Source organism: Rattus norvegicus, chromosome 9 (genome assembly GCF_036323735.1).
Source record: "Rattus norvegicus strain BN/NHsdMcwi chromosome 9, GRCr8, whole genome shotgun sequence".
In the NCBI taxonomy this organism is placed as follows: domain Eukaryota; kingdom Metazoa; phylum Chordata; class Mammalia; order Rodentia; family Muridae; genus Rattus; species Rattus norvegicus.
This window is the reverse complement of record NC_086027.1, coordinates 50510547-50534985: the sequence shown is the minus strand read 5'-3', so window position 1 is coordinate 50534985 and position 24439 is coordinate 50510547. Positions and strand designations below refer to the sequence as shown.

The 24439-nt window shown below is 45.2% G+C and overlaps 1 protein-coding gene across 5 annotated transcripts; it reads left to right on the top strand.

Moving 5' to 3' along the window:
• The first annotated feature begins 287 nt into the window (after window positions 1-287).
• On the top strand, window positions 288-19777 carry Mfsd9 (major facilitator superfamily domain containing 9). Of its 5 annotated transcripts, none has more exons than XM_006244824.5 (6): window positions 288-732; window positions 3343-3430; window positions 4657-4700; window positions 6836-6965; window positions 9581-9790; window positions 17300-19777. In XM_006244824.5, the coding sequence occupies exons 1-6, from the start codon at window positions 730-732 to the stop codon at window positions 18091-18093; spliced, it is 1269 nt and encodes a 422-aa protein (XP_006244886.1). In that variant the 5' UTR covers window positions 288-729; the 3' UTR covers window positions 18094-19777. The 5 variants fall into 5 exon arrangements, with proteins under 5 accessions (XP_006244886.1, XP_006244885.1, NP_001101685.1 ...); XM_006244823.5 differs by having other exon boundaries at window positions 289-477; NM_001108215.1 differs by having other exon boundaries at window positions 296-489; window positions 17300-19772.
• Window positions 19778-24439: the final 4662 nt, after the last annotated feature.

Here is a 24439-nt window from a genome sequence, read left to right as displayed (position 1 = left end):
AGGAAGTAGGTCCCTGGGTCTGTGATCCTTAAAGCCAGAACGGTTGTCACTGAAGAAAACGAGGTACTACCAAAAAGACACAATATCCTTCCTGCGTCTCACCGCCAGGGAGCAAGGAAAGATGGCACCAGTCACTTGTCACAGAATTTGCGTTTGTCAAGGATCTTCAATCAATACGCCCGCGGTAGCTATCACTAAACCAGTAATCTGGCAGCCGGCTCCGCGGCGCGAACTTCCATCTGCGCAGGCGCAAGACGATCGCTTCCGCTATGGGCGTGGTCAATCCTGGGCGTGGCCGCGGTGGGGGCGTGGTCTGCAGCGGCTAGGCTGTCCGCACCCCCAGCCCTCAGGGGAATGGCGCTGGGGGTCCGGGGGCGCGGGGCCTCGGGGCAGGATCTAACTTCAGAGACCCCGGTGACGGCCACAGCATCGTCCAGTGCTGTGAGCTCCCGCCGCTTCCTGCTCTGGCTCTACCTGGTAGGCTTCTTGGTGAGTGCCCGCCCCTGGGCTAGGGAAAAGCTGTCTCTGCAGACAGAGGGTCCTGAAAGGGCTGTGCTTACCGCAAGTTTCCAGGCATTTACACAGCTCCAGCCGGAAGCCTAAAGTGTGCTGTGAGGTGCCTCCTCTTTCGCCACCGACCTCAGGTGTGGCTTGACCCGGTCTACACTGGAGGCCTTGAAGTTGGAAATTGGAAGTCACGGTGAACTGCATACAACTGCCTTTGGCAAAATGGCACGTGTGTTTTTGTTTTGTTATAATTTATGTGCATGTGTGTATTGGTTTGGTTCACCAGTAGTCCTTTGCCCTGTAAAATGAGAAGCTTAAGAAGTTATTCTTCCATCCATTTATCCGTTTATTAATGAAGTTTCATTGTTAATGAATATTCATGAGGTTTCTGAATGCCTGCTGCTGCTCGCGGTACAAGCCCTCTAGCACTGACATCATAAGCAGTTTCTGCTTCCAGAGAATTTACAGTCTTAGTCTTGGGCCGTTTTCCGCGCAGGAACCCTGATTCCCACTCCTCTTTCAAGTCTAGGTTTGGTTCAATAGGCCTGGTTATACGCAGCAGGAAGAATTATTCTGTAGGATTTCTTCATCAGGCAGAAGGAACCAGTTTGTTGAATGGTCAATGGGGAGAAGACTTTGTGGCAAGTATCTATCCGATTAATACTGAGCCTGATGAAATAAGTCTATTTTTTTTTCCAGACTGAAGTTGTTGCTGGGATTAGGAGTTAGCATGCTAAGCCATGTAGCTGAGAAGCAGAGAGACAGTCTTTGTTCAGATTACAAATTTTCCAATCGTTGGTAGAGGTTCTGTTCAATTAATACTTGTTAGAATCTTGAAGGAAGTAGATTTCACCAAATGTCTGTATTTACAGACCTAGGAGGTATTGAGTACCATGCCTGAGAGACATCTCTACTTAAAGTGCACTATGTAGGTCCCAAGATACACAATTTCCCTTCTTAGGCACTATGCCTTGATGTTAGAGTCTAACGTCCTTGCTTTTAGGTTGTATTTAGGGATGCAGACGTTGCTTACTTTCACTGTGTAGTCTGGTTATTCAGAATTCAAAGCCACTGAGTGTGGATTGTTCTGGGAAATCGTCATCCACTCGGGATGGTGCATGTCTCCAACCTGCTGAGGCCCCACAACAGAGGGCACCTCTGTTATTTGTGGAGAAGCCTCAGGCCCTCACTTGAAACATCCAGACTTCACCAGGAGGGTAACGGCAGCCACCGGGAGTGAGAATTCAGAAGAGTTTGAGAATTATGATAAAATCAAGCAGTTCATACGTGATTCGTTCTGTGCAGCCTTCCAGCACAGACTTGGATACTCATAGCCTCTTCTGATTTCCATATGCTGTGCACAGGGCAAATCTAGTCTGATGTAAAATTTGCGAGAAGGATAATAATATATTTAAGAGAATAATATATCCAAAAGCATATCTTGAGGGAAATACATATGCTTTTCCAATAGTTTGTTTTTTACGGTTTCCGGTTTTTTTTTCTTCATTGAGAAATGTTGTGAAAAGTTTTATCTCACCCAGCTGTACGTATTGTTGAAGGAGCTTTGCTGACTCATTAAATAACATGATATTACACACAGTTTAATTACTGTCTTCCTGTCCTCCATGACCCCAAAGGCTTCAGAAAATGGTTTCTGATTGGAAGAGGAAGGGCGTAAGATTGGAGAAGTCACTTGCCAAATCTTCTAGTCTTAGCTCTTGGTACTTTTGATATTTTAATTGCTTTCACTAGGAATATTGAACTCATTCCTTTGGTGCATCTTGGTTAAACTAAGATGGTGCCGAGGTCTCTGACATCATCCTCTTTTCTCCAGATACCTGGTCCATTTTCTTTCCTCTTCCCAGCCTGTAGCAGGTGACAATTTATCTTCTTTGGGACAGCCCAGCATAGGAGAAACAGTGGATTTCATTCCCTGTACATGGCCGTGAAGCTCGAATGCTGTCATCAGTTTCCGTTGGGAGAGGCTGATGCTCAGGGGAGGGTTAGGTGGTGCCATCACGCTGACTTCCTTATGAATAGGTGCAGCGTCTGTCAGATCCGTTGCATGAAAAAGGATGGCTCTGTAGGAAGTGTAGATCAGGAAGGAATTACTCACTGCAGTAAAGGAGGAGAGATTTTACTTTAGAACTTCCCAGAAGAGAGAGTCAGCTGCAAAGTTCCTGGTAAAAGCAGTGATTATTTTAGAGCCACTGAGTGCTAACGTGGTGTCGGCAGCTCATGCTCATGAGCCTGTATCCTATAGTTCTTAGTCTCTGGATATCAGTATTTTACCAGCCTTCCTTTTTGTGCATGCTTTCCTGGGCTCAGGTATCGATGCGTGACAGAGTTTGAAGCCTAGCATAATGGAGCACACTTGTGACATCAATTCTCAGGAGGCTGCAGCACAAGGTCATCCTGGGCTACATAATGAGGCTGTCTCAAAAGTACAGACTCTGGTCCGTCAGTTCTTTTCAGTAACTTGAGATTCTTACAGAAGCAAAAACAGCTTTACTAATAAACGTGGAGCACCGTTCTTTCATCATCCACACGGCCCTGCGGTTTTCAGTTCATTCTTGTTTTGCTTCAGGTGGGGGGCTTGCTTTTGCAATCCTCCTCAGACAAAGAAGCTGAAATGAAAACTGACCCTGCCTGCAAACTAGTCAGGCATTCAGACTTCTCTGGATTCCATCATGACTTTTAACCTGGCTGTGGTGGTCTACTGTTCAGACGTTTAGATGTAGGTTTTGTGTTTGACACTGAATTGTAGTGTTAGGGTCACCAGTTTGAACAGTGCTAAGCCCTAGTGCTAACTTGAGCCGCTCTGTGGTTTCACAGGATCTGTTTGGTGTCAGCATGACTGTCCCATTGTTGAATCTTCATGTCAGATCCCTTGGAGTAAGTCCCGTCGTTGCTGGAATAGTAGGTGAGTGTTTTTAAGCCTGCTTATTTGCAAAACACTGGTTTTTCAAATGCTCTGAAAATAATCCAGCGCTTACCCAAACCCCACCCACAAGGAAAGGGGAAACGGAATGACCTTGCAGTGTGCTTCTGCGCACCACCCTGAAGCAAATGGACTGAATCTTTCCCCAACCACCTGCCTTCAGGAAGGCTTGAGGTTTGAGTTATTTCCACAGCCCATACTGACTGAGGCTCTGCTTCCTAGGCCTCTGGTAGTTTGGGCCTGGTATGTTTGCAGGCAAGGTACAGCCTCTGAACCCCTTTCCAGAAGCATAGTTCTGGAACTTAATGTGAATCTAAAGGCAGTCTAACAGAAGTCACACCTAATGGGTGACCACTTTTGAAAACAAGCTGCAGGCTTCCCATTCCACCAGCACATCCCAGAAGCCCATGGAGGTTCTGCCCAGGCAGCGTGAAATCCCATCCAAATTTTCTCAATTTGCAAAAGAGAAAGGAGTTCCTGGGGCTTAGAACTAACTGTGCATGGTAAGCACTGAAAAACCCTTAATGCTAACCGCCCTAGAATCCTTCACAAGTTGGAGAAGTTAGGCAGTTTTCCACATCACCGTTGTGCGTGTGTGCGCGTGCGTGTGTGTAATGTGTATGTATATATGTGTGTGTGTGTCTGTGTGAGTGTGTGTGTGTGTGTGTGTGTGTGTGTATCACACATGTATCCTGATCCCTGTTCTGCTTATAGACTTTTAGAAAAAGCCAAATGAACCTGTTGCATAAGGAGGGAGGAGAAGGAAGGAACTCTGTAAGTTCCTTAAATAACTAGAGCCTTTTCTTTTTGAAATTTGTTCGTTTTTATTTGCACTGCTGTTTGTCATTGTCGTTAGCATGTATCCTCTTGCAATATTTCCAGTCATGAATATTGCTGACCCTCTTCTTTCACCTCTAAAATGCTTGAGCCGCGTGGTCCGTGAGCGAGTGTTAAAAATTCAAAGCTGGATCCTGGTTTTCTAGGATTCTGATGTTTGCTCTCTAAGACAGGGCAGTACTACTTTTGGGGGTCCCTGAGACTGGCCCTTGTTGTCCTCTTTTGCTTGCTCGCATTTTATTTTGAAGGCCTTTGAATTGTTTTAGAGAAGACGTAGAACAGTTTAGCTTCGGGAGGATGTCCTCTCCCTTAGTTTCTGGATTCATTTAGCCACGCCCATGCCCCTTTTAACCCTACCGATTGTTTTTCAGGCTCCTCCTATGGCATTTTGCAACTCTTCTCCAGCACCTTTGTGGTAAGCTATCCTCCATCAAGTAAGTTATACTTTCTCAAGCAGCCCCTCTCCAGCTCTTAGGCATACGCTATTGTGGGTCCTCCACCGTGTGCTTTTGAAACTCAAGGATTACTGAAGAGTGGGTGGGCGGGTGGTTACAAAACAGTTTCGTTAGTTAAGGAACTAGGTAGAATCCCATCCTTTCCCCTTTGGCCCCCTGGAAGACATGTACTTCAAAGTCTTTGAGGTACACTGAGCCACCCATACATGTTGGAGGAACATGCATTACATCATAACAGGCTGACCCTGTGACTCAGAAGTAGTTTTTGAGAAAAAGAGTATAAAACAGAATATAAACAGAAGTTTGATTCACACAACGGACTGCAGTCAAGTCCACCTGCATTTCTACGATTCTGTCTGGAAGCGTGTAACTGAGCTAATTGTCTCATTAGTTATGAGGGCATTTGGTAGAACTTTAGAATTGATTGGTTAGTTATCTGAAAGATGGTGCAGAGGGATTCAGGCGTGATCTTCTCCCTCTTCTGGCCACTTGGTAGTCTGAAGTCCAGAGAGCCTCCCGTCTGTCTCCCCACTGCCGCCCCCTGGAGGTCTGGAGGCCTCAGTGTCCGCAGTCAGGAAGTTCAGTCATCAGTCTCACAGGTTGCCAGGAGCGACTGATTGAAGCAACTGGCTGGCATCTCTCATGTTTGGCTTGTGTTTTCCCAGCTGCTCCCTGACCAAAGAATAGCTTTAAAGTGCATTGAATGAGAACCTATAAATATTGTCAAGTGGATAAACAATTACACTCCCTGATTTATCTTTCTTTCAACTCTTTAAACACTAAATGGGCATGTACTGAAGAGAGGGCTGGGCAGTTGAGAGCACTCTCCGCTCTTAAAAAGGACCCAGGTTCAGTTCTTTTCTTTTTTTTAAGATGTATTTATGTATTATATATGAGTACACTGTAGCTGTTTTCAGACACACCAGAAGAGGGCGTCTGATCTCATTACAGATGGTTGTGAGCCACCATATGGTTTCTGGGATTTGAACTCAGGACCTCTGGAAGAGCAGTCAGTGCTCTTTACCCCTGAGCCATCTCTCCAGCCTGTTCAGTTCTTTTTTTTATATATATATTTTATTTATTTATTATATATGAGTACACTGTAGCTGCCTTCAGACACACCAGAAGAGGGCATCAGATATCATTACAGATGGTTGTGAGCCATTGTATTGGAGACAGGTTGTCTCCGTGTAGCTATTTGTATCCTGGAAGTCCCCTTGGTAGATGAGGCTGGCCTCGAATGAGCCTACAGAGATTTTCCTGCTTCTCAAGTGCTGGGTGTAACAGAATGTGCCACTTTGCCCAGCCCAATCCAGTATCCTTGGGCTCAACATGAACATGTGACACAGATGTCCCAACAGGTAAAACACTCAGGCACACTAAATAATAATAATAATAATAATAATAATAATAATAATAATAATAATAATAATACATCTTTTAAAAATGTGAAGTCTACCTAACACTCAAGTTGGGGATAACTATAGGAATAGGACGAAGAGCAGACATGTTTTCGAAGCTGCAGGTGGTGACTCCGACCTTCTCTCACTAGCTCTGTCATCCAGCTAGAAGGCTTGATGTGTTTCATCTGGGGTGTGGCTGTGAGGGATAGAGAAAGTCTAAGAACAGAGAGCTGGCCTGTTCCCCGACCCCCTTGCCCTCCACCCCGATGGGACACCCCCTACTCTGAGCCTTTTTCTTCTACCCTGGCCTATGCTTGCATTGATTTGGGATCACAGAGACTATTTTTTCCCCATTCACTTTCATTTTCAGTATTTTTCTAAACTCCCTAAACAACCTGGTTTCCAAGGAGCATAGTTGCCTAGAAATGATAAAAACAAAGATGGAAATGAAGCTTTGGAACTTGACCTTTTATTTCACCAACCAGTGAATTTCTCAGCTCCCAGATCATCAGGCATCATGTTGCATGTGGCATCTTCGTCTCGCCTTGTGGGATAGTTAGAGAAAATAGCACGTGGCACAGGGCATGATACAGCGTACCTATTTATGAGTCCCTGACATCTCCTGGGACGATGTCGTATTGGTATCTGTGTGGTGTTCGTTGCTATTGGAGACCTCTGCTTGTTCCTCTCAGGGCTGCTGGAGTGATGTGGTTGGAAGACGGTGCTCCTTGCTGGTGTGCATTTTGCTCAGTGCCCTGGGCTACCTCCTCCTTGGAATGTCCACCAACGTGTTCCTGTTTACGCTGGCTAGAGTCCCTGTAGGTGAGTTCTGATCCCAGAGGATGTGTTCTCAGTGTGTGTCTCGATGTGAACCTGAGCCTGCTGGACAATGCCTCTTCAATGAGCGCTCCAGAGAGACCAGTGGCTGTGCTAATGATGGCAGTGACCACTTGATTACCGTTGCTGTTTACTGAGCATTTGCTACTGGCAGCCCCTCTGGTAACTTATCCAGAGCTTCTAGCCTAGCCGACAACAGCCTTTCTGATTTGTTAGTGTGAATTATTCTGCCATACCTGACCTGCCTCTTTCCTGTTGCCCTGCCTCTCCATGTTCAGACAATTAAGACCATGCGAGATGCCTTCAGCTGGCACAGTGATTCACACTGAGATGTGGCTCAGAAGCTTAGCTGAATCCCCCTGGCGATCTGACTGCAGACTATTATGTAGGAGAACCTGGAGTTGGTCTCCTCCTTCCAGACTGTTCTTGACTCTTACTAACACCTTGAGATGTTTTATCAACGCTTAGGAACTGCGCCTGTAGGTATCTGGTGGTTAGGGACCTGCTGTGGAAACTGTATCCCTCCTTGCTTTTCTGAGCATCCAGAGTTCCAAATCTCACCAATTTTCTTTCCTTAGCTGGCGCAGCATGGACAGATTCTATTACCCTATTCGCAAGGCCACTACACAGCACATCGACCCTCATCGAGTTAAGCTTCTTGCTCCATTAACACCACAGAGAAGAGTGCTCTACCACTAACAGCACACAGCTGAGGGTCAACTCCTTTGAAGTTGCCACACTTTCTTTGAAATGCATGTGGGACACGAAAGTTATTGACGTCACCCTCCCACATATTGGTGGCTGTACCTTTAGAAGTTCTTTCCTTAAGTGTGGTCCTCAATCCAATGCCACCAGCACATTCTAAATTACACTTATTAGCTGTTCACACACATCCTCATGTTGCATTTATTATATTATGGTTTGGTTGATGGTATGTCTTCAATACTACATACACCTCACTAAACTCCACCGTTCGTGTTAGGTAAGGATCCCAGCAGGAGCCACCGTGTCGTGCTACAGTTTGAAATGATGTACAGTGATCTGCAGGGAGCTTACCAATGTTGACTAAAATGACTGCAATCATTCCCACGGCTCATCAGTATATCCCTAAATATTCCTCAAACGGATATCAAATAATCCTCAGGAACCTACAGTCATGCTGAAGCCCTCAGGTAGTCTGCAAACAAACCAGGAGTCTGACCAGTAGGAAGTAGTTGGCATTGGTTATATGAAGATAGTCATAGTCACTAGAGTCTTACTAGTGTGTGGCATTCGGCGTTGGTTAGATGAAGATGCCTCATGTTTCTTCTCATAAGTTTCTTCTCCACTGTTTCTGCCCAGACTCCTCATTACCTTATATTATATCCTTTTTACCTTACCCCAAGAAAATCTACATTCCATGAGGGTGGATTTTGCTGTTTATTTGTGGTTTGCTTTTATTTTTTAATTTAGTAATAATAATAATTAAATTATTATTATTATTATTATTATTATTATTATTAAGCTCATTGCTTTATCCACAGAGGGATCCATGGTAGCGTAGACTAGCATGCAGTAATATTTTGTAGTTAGTGAGCAAAGAAACCGTGGTAACCAGGTAACTGGGAGAAAATCCCTGTACACTGGATGCAAGGGAGTGCAGTAAAGAGACTTCCTACATGACAGCCCTGTTGTGCAGTTATGGTTTTTATTGGGGGTAAAAGAAAAAGAGAAGATATCCAGAGCAGAGAGCAAAAGGAGGAGACTGGACATGGCCAGCAGTTAGCAGTTTGGATGTGGAGAGCATAGAGAGTATAGTGAGATAGCAAGAGACAGACAGGCAGACAAGGCAGACAGACAGAGAGATATAGCAAGAGATAGAATAGAGCATACAGAGAGAGTAAATGAACACCAGAAGACAGACAGACAGACAGACAGACAGACAGACAGAGAGATAGCAAGAGATAGAATAGAGCATACTGAAAGAGAAAGTAGATATCAAGAGACGAGGGAAGGAGGGAGGGAGTGAGGGAGAACAGTGGGCAGTGGGGAAACCTTGAGTTATAAAAGAGGAGGGAAATGAGGTGGGTAGGAGAGAGCTAGGATGCTCACATGGACTTGGAGATATTTAACAGGTGCTTGTGATACTGAGGGAGGCTGGAGGCCAGCAACCACAGGCAGCCATTTCTCCCTTCTGCCTGAGCTGAGGGAAAGGACTCCTTTGGCAGATGGGAACTGGTTTCAGTTTCACAGGTTCCTGAGGAATGCTAGGGTTTATTTAAACACCAGAAATCCCCCTATAATCCATAATGAGGTCATTTCTGGATAGCTGGGCTGCCTGTGATCTAATAGCCACAAGGGATTTCAGACAGTTGACAAAGAATGTTGGGGTGTCAAGACAAGATATGGGTAAGCTGAAGTCTAAGGTACTCCATGCTAGAGATGGCCAACCATGCTGGCTTTGGAGTCCATTCACGATGGGGTGAGTCCTGACAGCCATAGTGGTTCAGAGAAAATGGAAACAAGAACTGCATTTGGCTCGGGGATGAAGAGCAGCCTAGAGGGGTCTGCTCCTTCAGAGTTCTGAAGGTCACAGAGCACGCGTCTCTTCTCCCTTGCAGGTGTTTTTAAACACACACTCTCCATCTCTAGAGCACTGCTTTCTGACCTGGTCACAGAGAAGGAGAGGCCACTTGTGCTGGGACAGTTCAACACAGCCTCAGGCGTGGGCTTCATCTTGGGCCCAGTGATTGGTGGGTATCTGACTGAACTGGATGGTGGATTCTACGTGACAGCCTTCATGTGCTGCTCTGTCTTCCTCCTCAATGCTGGTGAGTTGACTGTTGGGCAGGTATACTCAAACTCACAGGTCTATCCACTTCTGTCTTCTTGAGATTCTTTGTAACATTTTATCTGTTCTCTGTGAGTTTCACATCATGTACCCCATCTCCCTAATCTCCTCATTCCCTCCTACCTGCTCCCCACCCTTAAAAATTAAAAAAAGTAATCTTGGTATGGAAGCCTTAGTGTGTCACAGTGTGTCTGATGACAGTATACCTTTTTGTCCATACATCTTTGCTTGCACATGTTTATTGCAATCAGTTGCTGGTCTGTTTTGAGCTCTCTGACTTCTGCTATGCTGTCAGTACTAGAACTCCCTGGGACTCCTCTTGAATGCCTTGTTGTTGCCCTGTGTCATGGAGATCTTCTAGCTTTGGATCTACCTATCTGTAGGACTGGCTTCTTTATGAGTTCCAGCAGTTCATCAATGAGGTAGATGTCAGGGTTGGCCAACTCAGAGCCCTGGATCTGGGCCTGGGCGGTATCTGAGCTGTTCAGCCTGCCAGCTCTCCTGCACCCTCACCACAGGGCAAGCTCCCCAGCACTGGTGTGGCTAACTCATCCAATGCCACAGCTGCCAGGGGCAGAGCCAACTCTAGCCCCACCCATGACCTCAGGGCCAGCTCTACTGTGGTGCCCAGATGAGGTACAGGGCCTGTTCTACCAAGTGCTGCAGCAGTCAAGGAGATAGGCCAGCTTCCTTGCTCTCACACCCTTGGGGATGGCTCACCTGCATTCCCTATTACCAGGACCAACTCTTTTGTGCTGGCCAGGTAGGGGACAGGGTCCATTCTTCTGAATGCTGCAGCCGGTGAGGTGCAGGGCCAGCTCTCCCACCCACTGCAGGTGTCAAGGGCAACGGATAGGGGAGGGAATCTTTTCCATGCCCATAGCACCACGAAGCAGATACCTTAGGGTTTTATTGTTGTGAAGAGACCCTATGACCAAGGCAACTCTTACGCATAAAACATTTAATTGGGGTTGGCTTAAACTTTCAGAGTTTAAGTCCATCATTGTCTTGATGGTAAAGATGGCAGCATTCAGGCAGACATAGTACTAGAGGAGCCAAGATTTCTACATCTTGATTTGCAGGCAGTAGAAGGGGACTGGCTTCTGCAGGCAGCTAGGAGGAGGCTGTCTTCCACGTTGGGAGGAGCTTGAGCATAGGAGTCTACACTACAGTGATACACTTCTTCCAGCAAGGCCACACCTACTCCAAAAAGGCCACATCTCCTAATAGTGCAACTCCCTAGGTCAAGCATATTCAACTCAGCATAGCAGACAGGCAGCACAGCAGCTGTCCCACATTCAGACCCTCAAGGCTGGCTTACAAGTACTCATGCAATCATAGCAAACTCTACGGTGGCTCTTGGACAAGGTGTGGGGCCACTTTCCCGAGTACTACATCTGGTGAAGGGTAGGCATAGCTCTCCTGTTCTCATGCTCTCAGGAGGCCCAGGCCAGGGGTAGGACTAGTTCTGCACAACCCTCAGAGAGCAATATGGCATGGGGTGGCAGTCCAGATCAGGGATGTCCACCTGGGCTTTGCCGATCACAGACCCCCAACTGCTGCAGCACCACAAACCCAGACAGCACAATGTAGGTCCCAATTTGTGCACATAAAACTCACACAGACACATACACTTACATACATATTAATGTAATAATGATTATAATAGAGTGGGTAGAGTTGTTTAAGAATGAAAGTTAATTTGATGATCTTCTCTTGCCAAGGACCAGTCTCAGCTTAGAGAGGGGGTCCTGAGGAAGGGATATTCAGGAGTGGCAAGACACACACACACACACACACACACACACACACACACACACACACACCAAACTGGGAGTCAAATTGTAAGTACAAACTGAAATCCTATGTTCTGCTTGAGACAACTTTCTAAAGATTACCAGATAACTCAGGTCTCTCAAACCAGAGTCCAGTCTTTTATTTATATATCAATTCAATCCTCCACTCCAGGTTTCCTTTTTGTTGTCCCACCAATCAGCATATTTTTACCTTAGCCCCTTGACTCCTAGAAAAAGACAGCAAGCACATTGTTCTTAACATTGCAAATGAATCCAGAGGCATGCCTCTAGAAGCACAGACAATAAGCTAGCTGGGTAGGATCTAGCTCTGAGATCACCGTTCCTACCATACTTGGGCCTAAATTCACCTGTTCCAGGCTGACCTCAAACTTGGGTATCTGTCTGTCTTTGTATCTTTCTGACAAGCTGGCTCATAGCGCAGCTGCCTCTGTTCTTTGAGGTTTGTGAAGCCCCTCATATAATTCATATTGCTTCATTATATTTTGCATAGTTGAGAAATTATATATTTTTGAACTCATATTTTCAGACTTCTTTCTCACAACCTTAAGGACTGTCCTGAGGGGCACAGCATTTACCATTTTCACTAAGGACATGCTGACCTCCCAGACTTGTGCTGTCTCTGATTATCATGAAGTCATTAACCTTGACAGAGAAGACATTCCCTGATAAGCTTGGCAGGGAGAATATTTCCCAAAGGAGGAATATGAAGTAAAATATGTATATCTTTATACAAACAACTGTCAACACTTGTGGAAGGGGCCTATGTCCTGCTCTCTCTGTTCCAGGGGTAGGAACCATGTCATGCCATCTCTGCCATGGGCACTCTCTCTTGTTTTTATGGTGACTGAATGGCATTTCATCTCACCAGCACTGCGCAGGCTTCCTCACTATCACAGCATTGCTGCCATTCAGTAATCACCTAGAAGAGGAGGTAACAACTTAGTATCTTAGTATGGCTTTTACTTGGACTCCGTTTGCTGGTGATGATGTTGGTCAACATCTTGCCGACCATTTGTTGGAGATGCGTTTATCCAAATCCTGCTAAGTCTTATTTTATTTTGTTTGGCCTTTTTGCTATTGGTTGAAAGAATACCTTGTATAGCTCAGATTTTAACTTTTAAAAATATTTTACAAAAATTTAACTGCTATGTTACTACACATGTGAAATACTTTGGATACAAATGTGTCAGAAAACATTACAAAGTGTTAAATTTTGATCCTTTTTTCCAGCCTTCTATCTGGAATACACTTACTCTTCAGATAAAATAGGGGTTTTTTTTTAATTATTTAAGAATTCCATACATTATATTTTGAGGAAATTCATCTCTCCTAAGGTCCACTCCTCATTCCATATCTAACCAACTCATATCTTTATTTATTAAGAAAAAACAAAAGAACAAAAAAAATCTCATTAGTGCAGCCCATATGCTTGTAAGTGTCTTAATTCACTGGAGTGTGTTAGACCTACCAGCAGCCACACCCCTAGAACCAACTCCCCCTCTCGTGTCTAGCAGCAGTTAACAATAATCCCCCACATGGAGTGGGACTTTGTGCCCACATCTCTGCTCCTTATTGGGATTCTGTATGACTTGACATTAACTTTTCATCAGATTTGAGTTCTATAAATAATACCTCGCCTTTACATCATCCATTGACTGCAGAGACTGTTTCCCTGCTATGCAGAAGCCTTTCAGATTGCTGTGGGTCCACCGCCCCTGTGTGCTTTTGTTGCCTGCCCTTGGGACAGTGTGCCGGAAACACCTTTGCTAAGCCCAGCTCTCACACGTGGCTTTCCTCCCTTTTCTTCAAGGAATTGTATGTTTAGGTCTGATATTCATCTTCAGTACATCTTGAGTTTAATTTTGTGGATGGCAAAAGATAGGGGCTGATTCTATCATTTTGTTCGATAATAATATATCATCTTAGTTACTATAATTTATATGAAAACATCTCTACTTTTAATAGGTCTGTTAAGTTTTTCAATAAAGTATGCAAGTTTTTTTTTTTTTAATGAGTGCATTTTTAGCCACAGACCCCCTTGGTCAGTGTAACATCAGGCCTTATTCACCCGCTACCTAGTGATAGGCAGTGTCATTTTTCTCCCTCCCACCTTTACAGCTGTAGAGACTTCCTCACACGTGTAGGCCGGCTCCCACAGGAAGGCTTTGCCTGACTCCTCCTCTGCAGATTCTTCTCACGTGTCTTTCTCAACCTCCTTCACCATTCATTTCAGACATTTGCTTCATTTTTCTTTGCCCGACCGTTCTGAACATACAGGGTTTTTCTTAGCACCTCCAAAATTCTGTTGCTATTTTAGCATCATGCTTACATTCTACACAGGGGCTGGAATTAGGCCTGATGACCTCTGCTGTACATGTCCCTGGACGTATCCCACGGTATTCAATGAATGAAAAATGCCTCCCATACTTTGCCACCCTCCAGTGAGCATTCAGAGACTCATCCCCTTTGCCCAGAGACCATGGCATGGACAGGTCTTGATAAACAGCTTTGCAAACACGAGAAAACCAAGCAGACTGTTTACTCATCCGTTTAATCTTACGCCACTTTGCTTCCGGGGTTTGAACCTTCACCCTGGGACAAGATAATGAGCCATACAGCTCCATGCTGGGTCGATTTCAGGTCCAGGAAGCAAAGTCCATATGTTTAGTTTCAGCTGTGACAGAACCACTTTAGAATTTCTATCCGGATCTGAACCCACACTGCCCTCCGCCCAGGTCATAAACACAAGTTTATGATAAAAGAGAGGGTAAATGTTTAATACTTTTAGAAGCATGACTGTAAAGGTTCAACTTTATAGACAGACCTCTCTCTCGTGGAAGACCAAAGGATACCTACCTCTCCTTAAAACATTCCAAGGAGGAAGCCAAGTGCAATTACACCAAAGTTCAACCTGGGAAGCCTGTGGATTATAGGGCTTTCTTACTACAGAGCTTGGGTGAGGACTCATAAGTCATTCTGTGTTGCGGTAAATATTAAAAAAGAATCTCTACCATCCCACCCCCATGCCATCACTGTAGGGCCCCGTGGCATCTACAGGGTATTTTCATCTTAAAGAGCAAAGCGTCTCAACCCAACTTGCCATCCCTCGCTGCCGCTGGCTACTCCCTGAGCCCGGGCAGCAGCTGCCCTCTTGCAAATCTCTTGCTGTGGACTCTGCTCACATTCCCAGCATCCTCCGCTGTGTTATAGTTGCAACTCCCAGCAACCGGTTAAAATCAAAACTCAACAAGCTCGTAATTTAGCAATCAGATTTATATCTTAAATTCTCGGTCCACAAAACATCTGCATAATAAACTCACAATCAATTGATAATGATATAAACTGCCCACCTAGAGAAGACAAACTGTCCTATAAAGATCCATCCCTTAAGCAATATTCATAGCTACCAGTGGCCATTTTAGGCCACGTGGATCTGGGTCATCCTTCTCTGCCTCCGTCTTGGTTCTTCCCTTTTCTTTTTCTCTCTCCTGCCTTACTAAAACTCTGTCCCTGCCTTACTTTTTCACTGGCCAATCACAGGCCTTGCCTTACCTTGTGCCAGCCCTCTCCTGCATGTAGACATCAACTATAATTCTGAGCAGCCATACTGGGAAGTCTTCAGTCGGCATGACTGATGCACCCCTCGAACAGCGACGTAGATGCAGACCCTCTTAATCAGTTTCCCCCAGCCTACATAGTCTAGACCCTCCTTTGACACTTCTTGATGCCTTGTATAATTAGAGTAGAATTGCACACAATGGTTTGGAGGGAGCCCTGGAATCTCAGGCTCCTTCTGTGAGGGAATGTCTGCATGGTCATTTATTCCTTTTTAAAAAAAATTTTAAAAAATTTAAAAGTAAACCTTAATTAAAATGTATCACTTGGCCTTCCCTTTCCTCTCTCTAGCCCCTCCTGTACCCTTCCTTCCAGCCCTCCCATCCCCCACACTTACTCTCAAATTCATAGTCTCTCCCGTTTCTATTATTGGCACAAGTGCATGCAGGCATACGTATGTGTCATGATTTCCTGGGTGTGGACACAGCTGCTATGATGAAGGTTGTCCCACGCGCGACTTCTCGCCAGCAAGAAACACGCGGGTACATAGAAATCCTTGCTGTGACCAAACTTTATTTTTAATCTTAAGGAGAAGCCTCGGCGCGCCAACATGGCGCGCTTATATACACCCTAGTGCGGCGCATCCACACCTGGTTGGTCGCTTACCCATGATCTCATAAGGCACGCCCCAGAGTGGGCAAAGACCTGGCACGAAGGCACTCTTGCACATGCGCACACAGATAACTTCCTGAAAGGGAGTCGGCTGGCGCAGCGAAGGCCAGCGCCATCTTGTAATGGCGGAGGCTATCCTGGCCTTCCACGTGGGGCGCAGTGGAAGCTAGCGCCATCTAGTGGTGGCGAATGTTATTGCGGCCCTCTACAGAAGGTGGTGGCTTTTTTGCCTGGAGAACCACCTCCTGCATCTTTAGATCCCAATGATAGCACTGTTTGGTACGGTCCCTCAGCCTGGCCTGTCGTCCGATGTCAGATGTATTAGGAGTGTACAGTGGGTTGCACGTGTTCCTGGCTACGCTGGCTAAATGATAGAGATCTCTTTACCCCACTTCAGATATCTGGGAATAGGCAGTCCTGGGGCTAGGGGGAGCATACCAGAGGGTTGGGAGAACAATCCAGCTAGGTGCAGAGTCCAAGTACTCCCGGCAGTCCTCAGCCAGGTAGCCAGCATGAATGAGAAGCCTCTGGTTTTCTCATCACACTGCTCCATCATTCCCTCCTCTCTGGGTTTCTCTGGCTAAGAAATTAGACTGCAGTGTCTCACAGACTCAAGCTCATTTTCTGCCTTTCCGTCTATCAGTGTGAGCCTTGAGACTGTTTCTTCTGTCTTCTCTTCTTCTAATCTAATGTGTGCTATAGTAAAGCTTGTGGCCTGGCTACAGGAACCATAGGAGATTTTACACAAAAGCAGTTTTACTCAAGTGTCATTGTAGCCCAGGTTGGCCTCTTATAGCCCAGGTTAGCCTCCAACTTTTTATGTAGCTGAAGATGACTTTGAACCTCCTGCCCCTGTCCTCTCTAAGCCTGTTTTTAGGTCTGGGTTTTAGGAGGGCAGGCTTTTTCCACTGGGCCTTGACTTGTTTATTTGTGTATTTCCAGTGTCGTTAGCACATTGGAAAAGCACTCTGGGAACTGTTTATACTCGCACAGATGGATAGATGAGCGGATAGGTAGTTAGGTAGTTAGAAAGTTTGTTGAGGAAAGCATTTACATGGATACTTTAATGAGCCTACGAGTGTAGCTATGAAGTGGTACCACAGGAGAAGCCAGCACACGTTTGAGAAGACAGTGACTATTGCCTGTGGTTCCAGTAGCTTTTTAGAGAGCTCAAGGGTCCATTGTTGGGATCCTAAGGCTGCACCTTGGGAACAGTGGGAAAGCTGGACTCAACACAACCAAGTAAGTATGGTATAAAGCACAGGCCATTGCTCTAACACACATACTTGTTCATCCATGAGGAGTCGCTGTAGGAGTTCAGCACACTGGCTTGGGTGATCGATCTAACACAAATACTCCTTCCTATCATCATACTGCCCCTCCCTGGGATCCACTGTGAGAATCCAGCACACTGGCCACCTTCAAGTCTCTCTCCCTTTCAATAGGTCTAGTCTGGCTGTTACCTTGGAGAGAAACAAGCCTCAACATCCCAGACAGTGGTTGGAGCTTGGATCAGAAGCATGCTACAGTGACCATAAAGTCAGAAAGTACACTTCAGGGAGCAGCCACCACCCCTGAGGCCAGGAGGAGTGGGAGGAACCTGCGGCCGCCCTGGGTTGAGGTCATGTCGACCTTGAAGGACATGAAGAACCTGATCTTCTCTGCACTGTGGGATGTCTTCCTCGTGCGCTTGCTGATGGGGGTGGCCGTCATGCTGTACTACAGTAACTTTGTCCTGGCCCTGGAGGAGCGTTTTGGGGTACGGCCCAAGACCACAGGGTACCTCATCAGCTACACCAGTGCCCTGGGTACCCTGGCTGGCTTTGCTGTGGGGCCCATTCTACGGCTATACAAGCACAACTCACACATGGTCCTCCTGCACTCCAGCGCACTCACCTGCCTGCTGCTGCTGCTCTACTCTACGACCAACTCCATGGCCATGGTGGTCTTGTCCTCCACTCTTCTGTCCTTCTCCACCACCATTGGGAGAACCTGCATCACAGACCTCCAGCTGAGTGTGGGCGGAGCCCAGGCCAGCGGCACCGTCATAGGTGTGGGCCAGTCTGTGACTGCGGTGGGCCGTATCCTTGCCCCACTGCTCTCTGGACTGGCCCAGGAGATCAGTCCCTGTGGCCCTCCAAGCCTGGGTGCTGCTTTAGCTCTGGTAGCTATTTTAATCATGACTCTATACAGACCTCCCTTCAGTGGGGATGGGAGCGAGAGACTCAAACGGGAGTAGGATTGGGACCACTTGGAGAAGCAGATTTAGAACCAGGCAACTAAGGGACAAAGATGGGCATTTCAGAGATAGTGGGTGGCCCAAGTGCAGTTATTCCCAGATGGCTGTGCCCGGTCTTCACCTGCACAGAAGTCAGCTGCAGATAGGAAAGTTCAGACTGAGCCCAGCCCTGTCAGGGGCGACCATGTCAGAAGCTTACCTGAAAGGCTTTTCTTCCTACCTGGGCACAGTAAAGTTAACATTGCTTCTGGGAAAACGCAGCATGCTACGAGAGGTGGGAGAGTGACTTGAAATGTGGAGGGAAGCCTCAGTGTTAATCATGGACTGGACATCTGTCTGGATTGTAGTTCCCTGTAATCGATGCAGCTGCTTTATTTAAACCAGCCTGTTGCTTTCTCAGTTGGTAACATCAGATGCTGAGTCCTTACCCCCAGACATTTAGATACACGGGCCTCACTGAGGTCAGACCTATGGGCTTTTAAGGCCCAGTGGCCATTTTTCACGGACTGGGGAGGAACACTGAGACATGAAGGTTTTGATTAAAGTAAAAATTGGAGACCGCAGTGTTTTTAATAGTTAACTACTAAACCTACTGATCGCAACTGGGGCACATCACCTTTCCCACTTCTCGGGAATCAGACTGCACCAGGCACAAGCAACTTTCAGGGCTGCCCTCTCTTCTCTTTGAGACTCAGTCACTTTGGACTCCGGACCCCCCTTCCCCACCAGAGTCCCAACTTCTGGGACCCAAGATCCACATTCCGTATAATCTTCTTGACTATTCCTCTAGTGTGTGATGCCCATTTTCAACCTAACACATGTAGTTGTGAGTGGTTCTTCAACGCACTAATTATTCATAACTCTAATGTTTATTATTTATAAATCAGAAAAAAAATGAGGGGTTTGCATAGTTTTAGGCATTGTATGTGGGATAAACTCAAATATTTTTGACTGTTGGAAGTATATTTTAGCTTGAAAGCCATCCCCTTTCCTCTCTGGCTGCGGGAAAACCAATTCACTTTTAAGCTGTTTCCACTGTGAATTTTAACACAGGCACAAAGAACTCTTGAGGGACCAAAGTGTGGGGCAGATGGCCATGTCCTCACGCAGCATCTGAATGTCATGGAGATGGGACTCAGAGGGACAATGATTAAACTGATGGTATGGCATAATGAAGTAAGATTTCAGAAGTGTTTCTCCTCAAAGACAGTGGACTTTTCTTACAAATGCTTATGGAAGCCATGTTTTTATTCTTGAAACCACATCACTTTATTTTTTAAGTGAAACGAACTTAGTGAGTCTTTAAAATTAATAAGACACATGGAGATACTGAAAACCCAAATCAACCAGTATCTGGAGAAACGCTTGTTACCCTGTATTAGTGACTTTGGGAGTTGTTAATGACTTTGGTGGGTTTTCTGTTCTGTCTTCTTAGTTGGTAAACGGTTGCTCACGTTTCATCTTGTCTGGTGTCTTGTTCAAAGTGTGGTCCATAGACCACCGTGTCCTGGGATACTCGCATGCTCCAGCCCCAGCATATTCCTGCTAGGGGCCACTCTGAGAAGGAGCCATGTAGCTGATTTGTTTACACAGAAAACTTTGGTGACCACTGGTCTGGTGAGTGGAGTTTATATCATTTTATCAGGCTAAAATCTCAGGGAAATTAAATCTGTTCAGTTAACAACACGTGTGTCATATTCTTTAAATTCTTTTGCGTCATGTCCATAATCCTGTCTGAAGTATCAGGTTGAGCCACATTAATTCGTTCCTGTGTAAGTGAAAATCACCTTCATATAGTCTAACTTGGAGCTGTGGGGAAACTTGCTTGAGAGACATGGAGTGTTTGTGAAGGAGCTTACCCACCCACCCCCAACGTTCCAGCCACAGATAGATGCTATGGAACCGGCCTCTCATGGAGCTGTATGTTTCAGAAGGCATGGCTTTCCCACAGAGCAGAAGGCACATGGATCAGTCTAGAGAAAGTAAAAAATGGAGACCAGGGAGCCATATTTGGAAAGCTTCAGCCATGAGCTGAGCAGCAAGAAGAATGATGTGTCTAAATCCTTCCTGTAGCCCGCTGAGGAGCAAGATAACGCTAGTTCTCTATCTGGATGTACGTCTTGACCCCCAAGGTCCAGACACTTAACACACAGGGTTGAGGATCACTGTAGAGAGTAGGAGGCAGGGTAGAGGTGCAGCCAGAAGCCCCAGTCCTAGCTGAGGAGCTACTGATGATCGGTAGGAGGCCACTGGCAATGTGCATGGAGAGTCTTTTTCCTTAATGGTATAACCCCCTGCAGGCCCATCACCTCCTGGCTGTCCCCCACACAAGAGTATGAATAAGAGGACAGTTAGTTGGGTATGGAGAGGGGTGGAGAGAGACCTGGGAGAAGTCATGGGAGGGGTGAATGTGACGAAAAAAATTACAGTGAAATTCTCAAAGAATAATTAAAAAGATTAAGACAGAATATGCCTTTTTTTTTAAAATAAAAACAGCAATGATTGAAGGTAATTGTAGATTGCAATAATGGAAAAATTGCATTTTTCTTAGTCCACTGAAACTGTTTTCTATATTGATAAATAAAAATCCTTTCTTCAGTGCAGACACTGAAGGAAAATAAATACAATCGAAATGAAAGGTGGCAATTAGAGACATGGATGAGGTCAGGTCAGAGGTCTAGTGTTATTATTCCCAGGATGAGATATTTATTACAATTCAGTATAATTCAAAGCTGTTTAAAATCCAAAATTCTTACTCTTGCGCAGACTGCAGCCGTTACGACCTATCCAGTACAAGCAAGAGTCAAAGTGACATGCTTCAAACTGGCATTTCTGGGAGTGCTCTGGTGCTCTGGTTTCCTGTGACATCATTTGCTCCACACATGGTTAAGACGTCTTTCATCAAAACAGGAAAAGTTTTTTCTTTAACAGTGTACACGTACAAAAGATCTAGTTGACCCAGATGGGAAGACCTTGTTGTCAACTTGCATAAACTAGAGGGGAAATATTAAAGAGGAATGTACCAGTTCAGCATGAATTAAAATTTCAAGGCTATAAACGGTTGCACCCTTGTAAATGCAAAGTTAAAGTAAGTACAGCTACGATGAGAGAGCCTAGGGCGGAGTTTCTCAGCCTTCCTGCTGCTGTGGCCCTAAACATCCCAGAACAGTGGTTCTCAGCCTCCATAATGCTGGGACCCTTCAATGCAGTTCTCCATGTCGTGGTAACCCCATCCATAAAATTATTTTCATTGCTACTTCGTAACTGTAATTTTGCTACTGTTCTGAATCTCAGTGTAAATATCTGATGTGCAGGATATCTGGTGATGCCCGTAAAAGAGTCCATCAACCTCTGAAGGGGTTGCAACCCAAAGGTGGAGAACCACTGACCTACAGTAAGGTTTTCTAAGGAACAGTCTTCTTGAACAGCAGAGGCTTAGAGTTTCTTTGGGACTCTATGTATTCACATTGAAAGGTACTAGAGCAGGTGTCTTCCAGTTCATGGTCAGTTACAAACTGTAAGAAAGTAGACCCATTTGAGGTATGGTTACGTCTAGTCCTTAGAGTGGAGTGTTAAAATGTAGTGTGTTAAAATGGTGGCCAGGCTTGGCTCCAGGTGTGCTCAGATTGCACATCAACACAAAGTTGCAGCTGAAGCAGAAAAGGACACTTTGAAGCTGTGCTAATCTGTTAGCTGTTCGGCAGCTAAAGCAACTGCCCACATGGGTGTTTCTTTTACACATAGCTAGAGTAGCTGACCCCTCTCTGGAGACCTCAGCTTATCGGGGTAGATGGGTAGATTGCTTAGGAATTCTGGAGGAAGGGGCTGCTATCTGTGAGGGACAAAGAGCTATATGGTAAGTGCGTGGCAGCCAATGAGGTTCCCATTTTCTTAGAAGGGAGCTGCTTCCAAAGTGAGGTGTGTGTGTGTGTGTGTGTGTGTGTGTGTGTGTCTGTGTCTGTGTCTGTGTCTGTGTCTGTGTCTGTGTCTGTGTCTGCACAATATATACAATTACATTCTTCTCCAGGAAATGGAATTGATGTAGCACTCAAGGACTCATAGCAATTGTGGTTACTTGTACAGCCAGAAGTACAAAGAGGAAACCCTATCGCAAAAACAAAAAAACAAACAAACAAACAAAAAAACACCCCATCATGCATCTCTGCTGAGAATATGCAGATTTGTTTATCCAGTCTTTTTCACCCTAAACACAGAGAGGGTACTGTTGAAGGAGCATGTGCCTTTTAAGTGTTAGTGGCCATGTCAAGATCAGTATGTATCCAGAGGACAGGCTTGAGCTCTGTGTAAACTGTAGCATTTTGTATAAGGGACCTGGGCCTCTGAAGAATTTCATGTCCTGAAGGGGTTCCAGGATCCAAGCCTTAGTAGTACTCATGGCTCACAGATTTTACCATCTGTTACTTCTTCTAGACCAAGCAGTATTAGCGATGTGCACTTTGAACTGGCACTAATGCTACTGTTCTTATGACCAGTGATAAAATGCCAGTTTTAACCCAAATGCAGAATGTAGGAATGCATGATAACTTCCTGGCTACACTTTTTATATAAACACCCCCACTACACAGAAATGGATTAATGAAATTCCACCCCAGACATTTGGAGGCATATACACAGAACACACAATTTCAAAAGTATTGCATTTCGTGCCAAGTCTTTTTCACTTGCTGACATTCTGAGAGCGTCAGCTGCAGCTCTCACAACTAGGGCAGTTCAGAGTCTTACAATGAACAGGGGAGCTCTCAAAATTCTCCAGGAACTAGAGTCCTTTCATGGGGGCTAGGTGATGTTTAGACAAGAGGAGTCATTTACCAAGGACTAAGACTCAATCTATACTTCAGAAGTTTACATGGTTACTGCTCTCAAAGAGTTTTACATCTCTAGTACCTTTTTTATTGTGACTGGAATCAAGCAATCAAAAGAAGCAATGACAGAGAAAAGGCTAACATGAAATTTATTTTATTGACTTTGTCATCAAATTAGGAAAATTTAAACCGATAATTAAGATAAAACTACTTGGACATTCCTTCTCTAAAATTTATAGTGTCACTCATACTTAATATGATGTTTTCCCCAGACAATATTGTGGATGCAAAGAAGTGCATGCGGACAGGAGCCTGATATAGATGTCTCCTGAGAGGCTCTGCCGGAGCCTGAGAAATACAGAGTCAGATGCTCTCAACCAACCATTGAACTGAAAATGGGGCCCTCCAATGGAGGAGTTAGAGAAAGAACTGAAGGACCTGAAGGGGTTTTCACCCCATAGGAAGAACAACAATATCAACCAACTAGACAGCCCAGAGCTCCCAGAGACTAAACCACCAATCAAAGAGTACACATTGAGGCCCCATGGCTCCAGCCACATATGTAGCAGAGGATGGCCTTATCGGGCATCAATGAGAGACCTTTGGTTCTGTGAAGACTCAATGCTCCTGTGTAGAGGAATGCCAGGTCGGGGAGGCAGAAGGAGTGGGTGGATGGGTGGGAGAACACTCTCATAGAGGTAGGGGGAGAGGGGAAAGTGATAGGGTGATTCCAGAGGGGAAATCAGGAAAGAGGATAGCATTTGAAATGTAAGTAAAGAAAATATCCCGCAAAAAGGAAAAACTACAAATTCAAATGATAATGGGGACAATCCCTTTGATACTACTAGAATAAGTACGTACAAAGACAATTTTCTATAACTTTTGGAAAATAAAAATACATTAAAACTAAAAAAAAATATGATGTTTTCCTTTGTGAAAGATGAATTTGGGTCGATTTAGTCCGAAATGTTACAACACGCTAGTTCATGTTTCTTCCTTCAGTTTCAGAAAGTTATTAAGTCTTATAATATTTATTGATATAGAGAACCAGTAAAATTATATGCAGGTTATTTTCAGCTTCTGCCTTCCTTGCCAGAAGTCATAAATTATTATTAGCATGCACAGTGACGATGTGTTTTGGAAAACAAACACCATAGCATTTTATGAATTCGATTTCTATCGTAAAAATACCTATAAACCTTTTGATTTCTTCTCAGAAGGAATACATGGCTTATAAAAATACAGTCATTTAAAATGGAGATCGTTGCTTTTTGGCACCGGGTCCTAAGCATGCAGCTTTCAAGTTGTGTTTTACATGGCTTCGCATGGATCCGTCTTGGATTGCCAGGGTAGGACATGCTCTAACTGTGCATTATTTTCAGGTTCGCCTGATGGCCTAGCAGCCTCTCAAGACAAGAACACAAGAAAAGCCACATTAACTGTGGTGGAGAAGGAGCCTCAGAGCTGCTCCTATGCCCACCTAGGCATGTTCTTACCTTCTATCCTGGCTAAGTTTGTTGCCA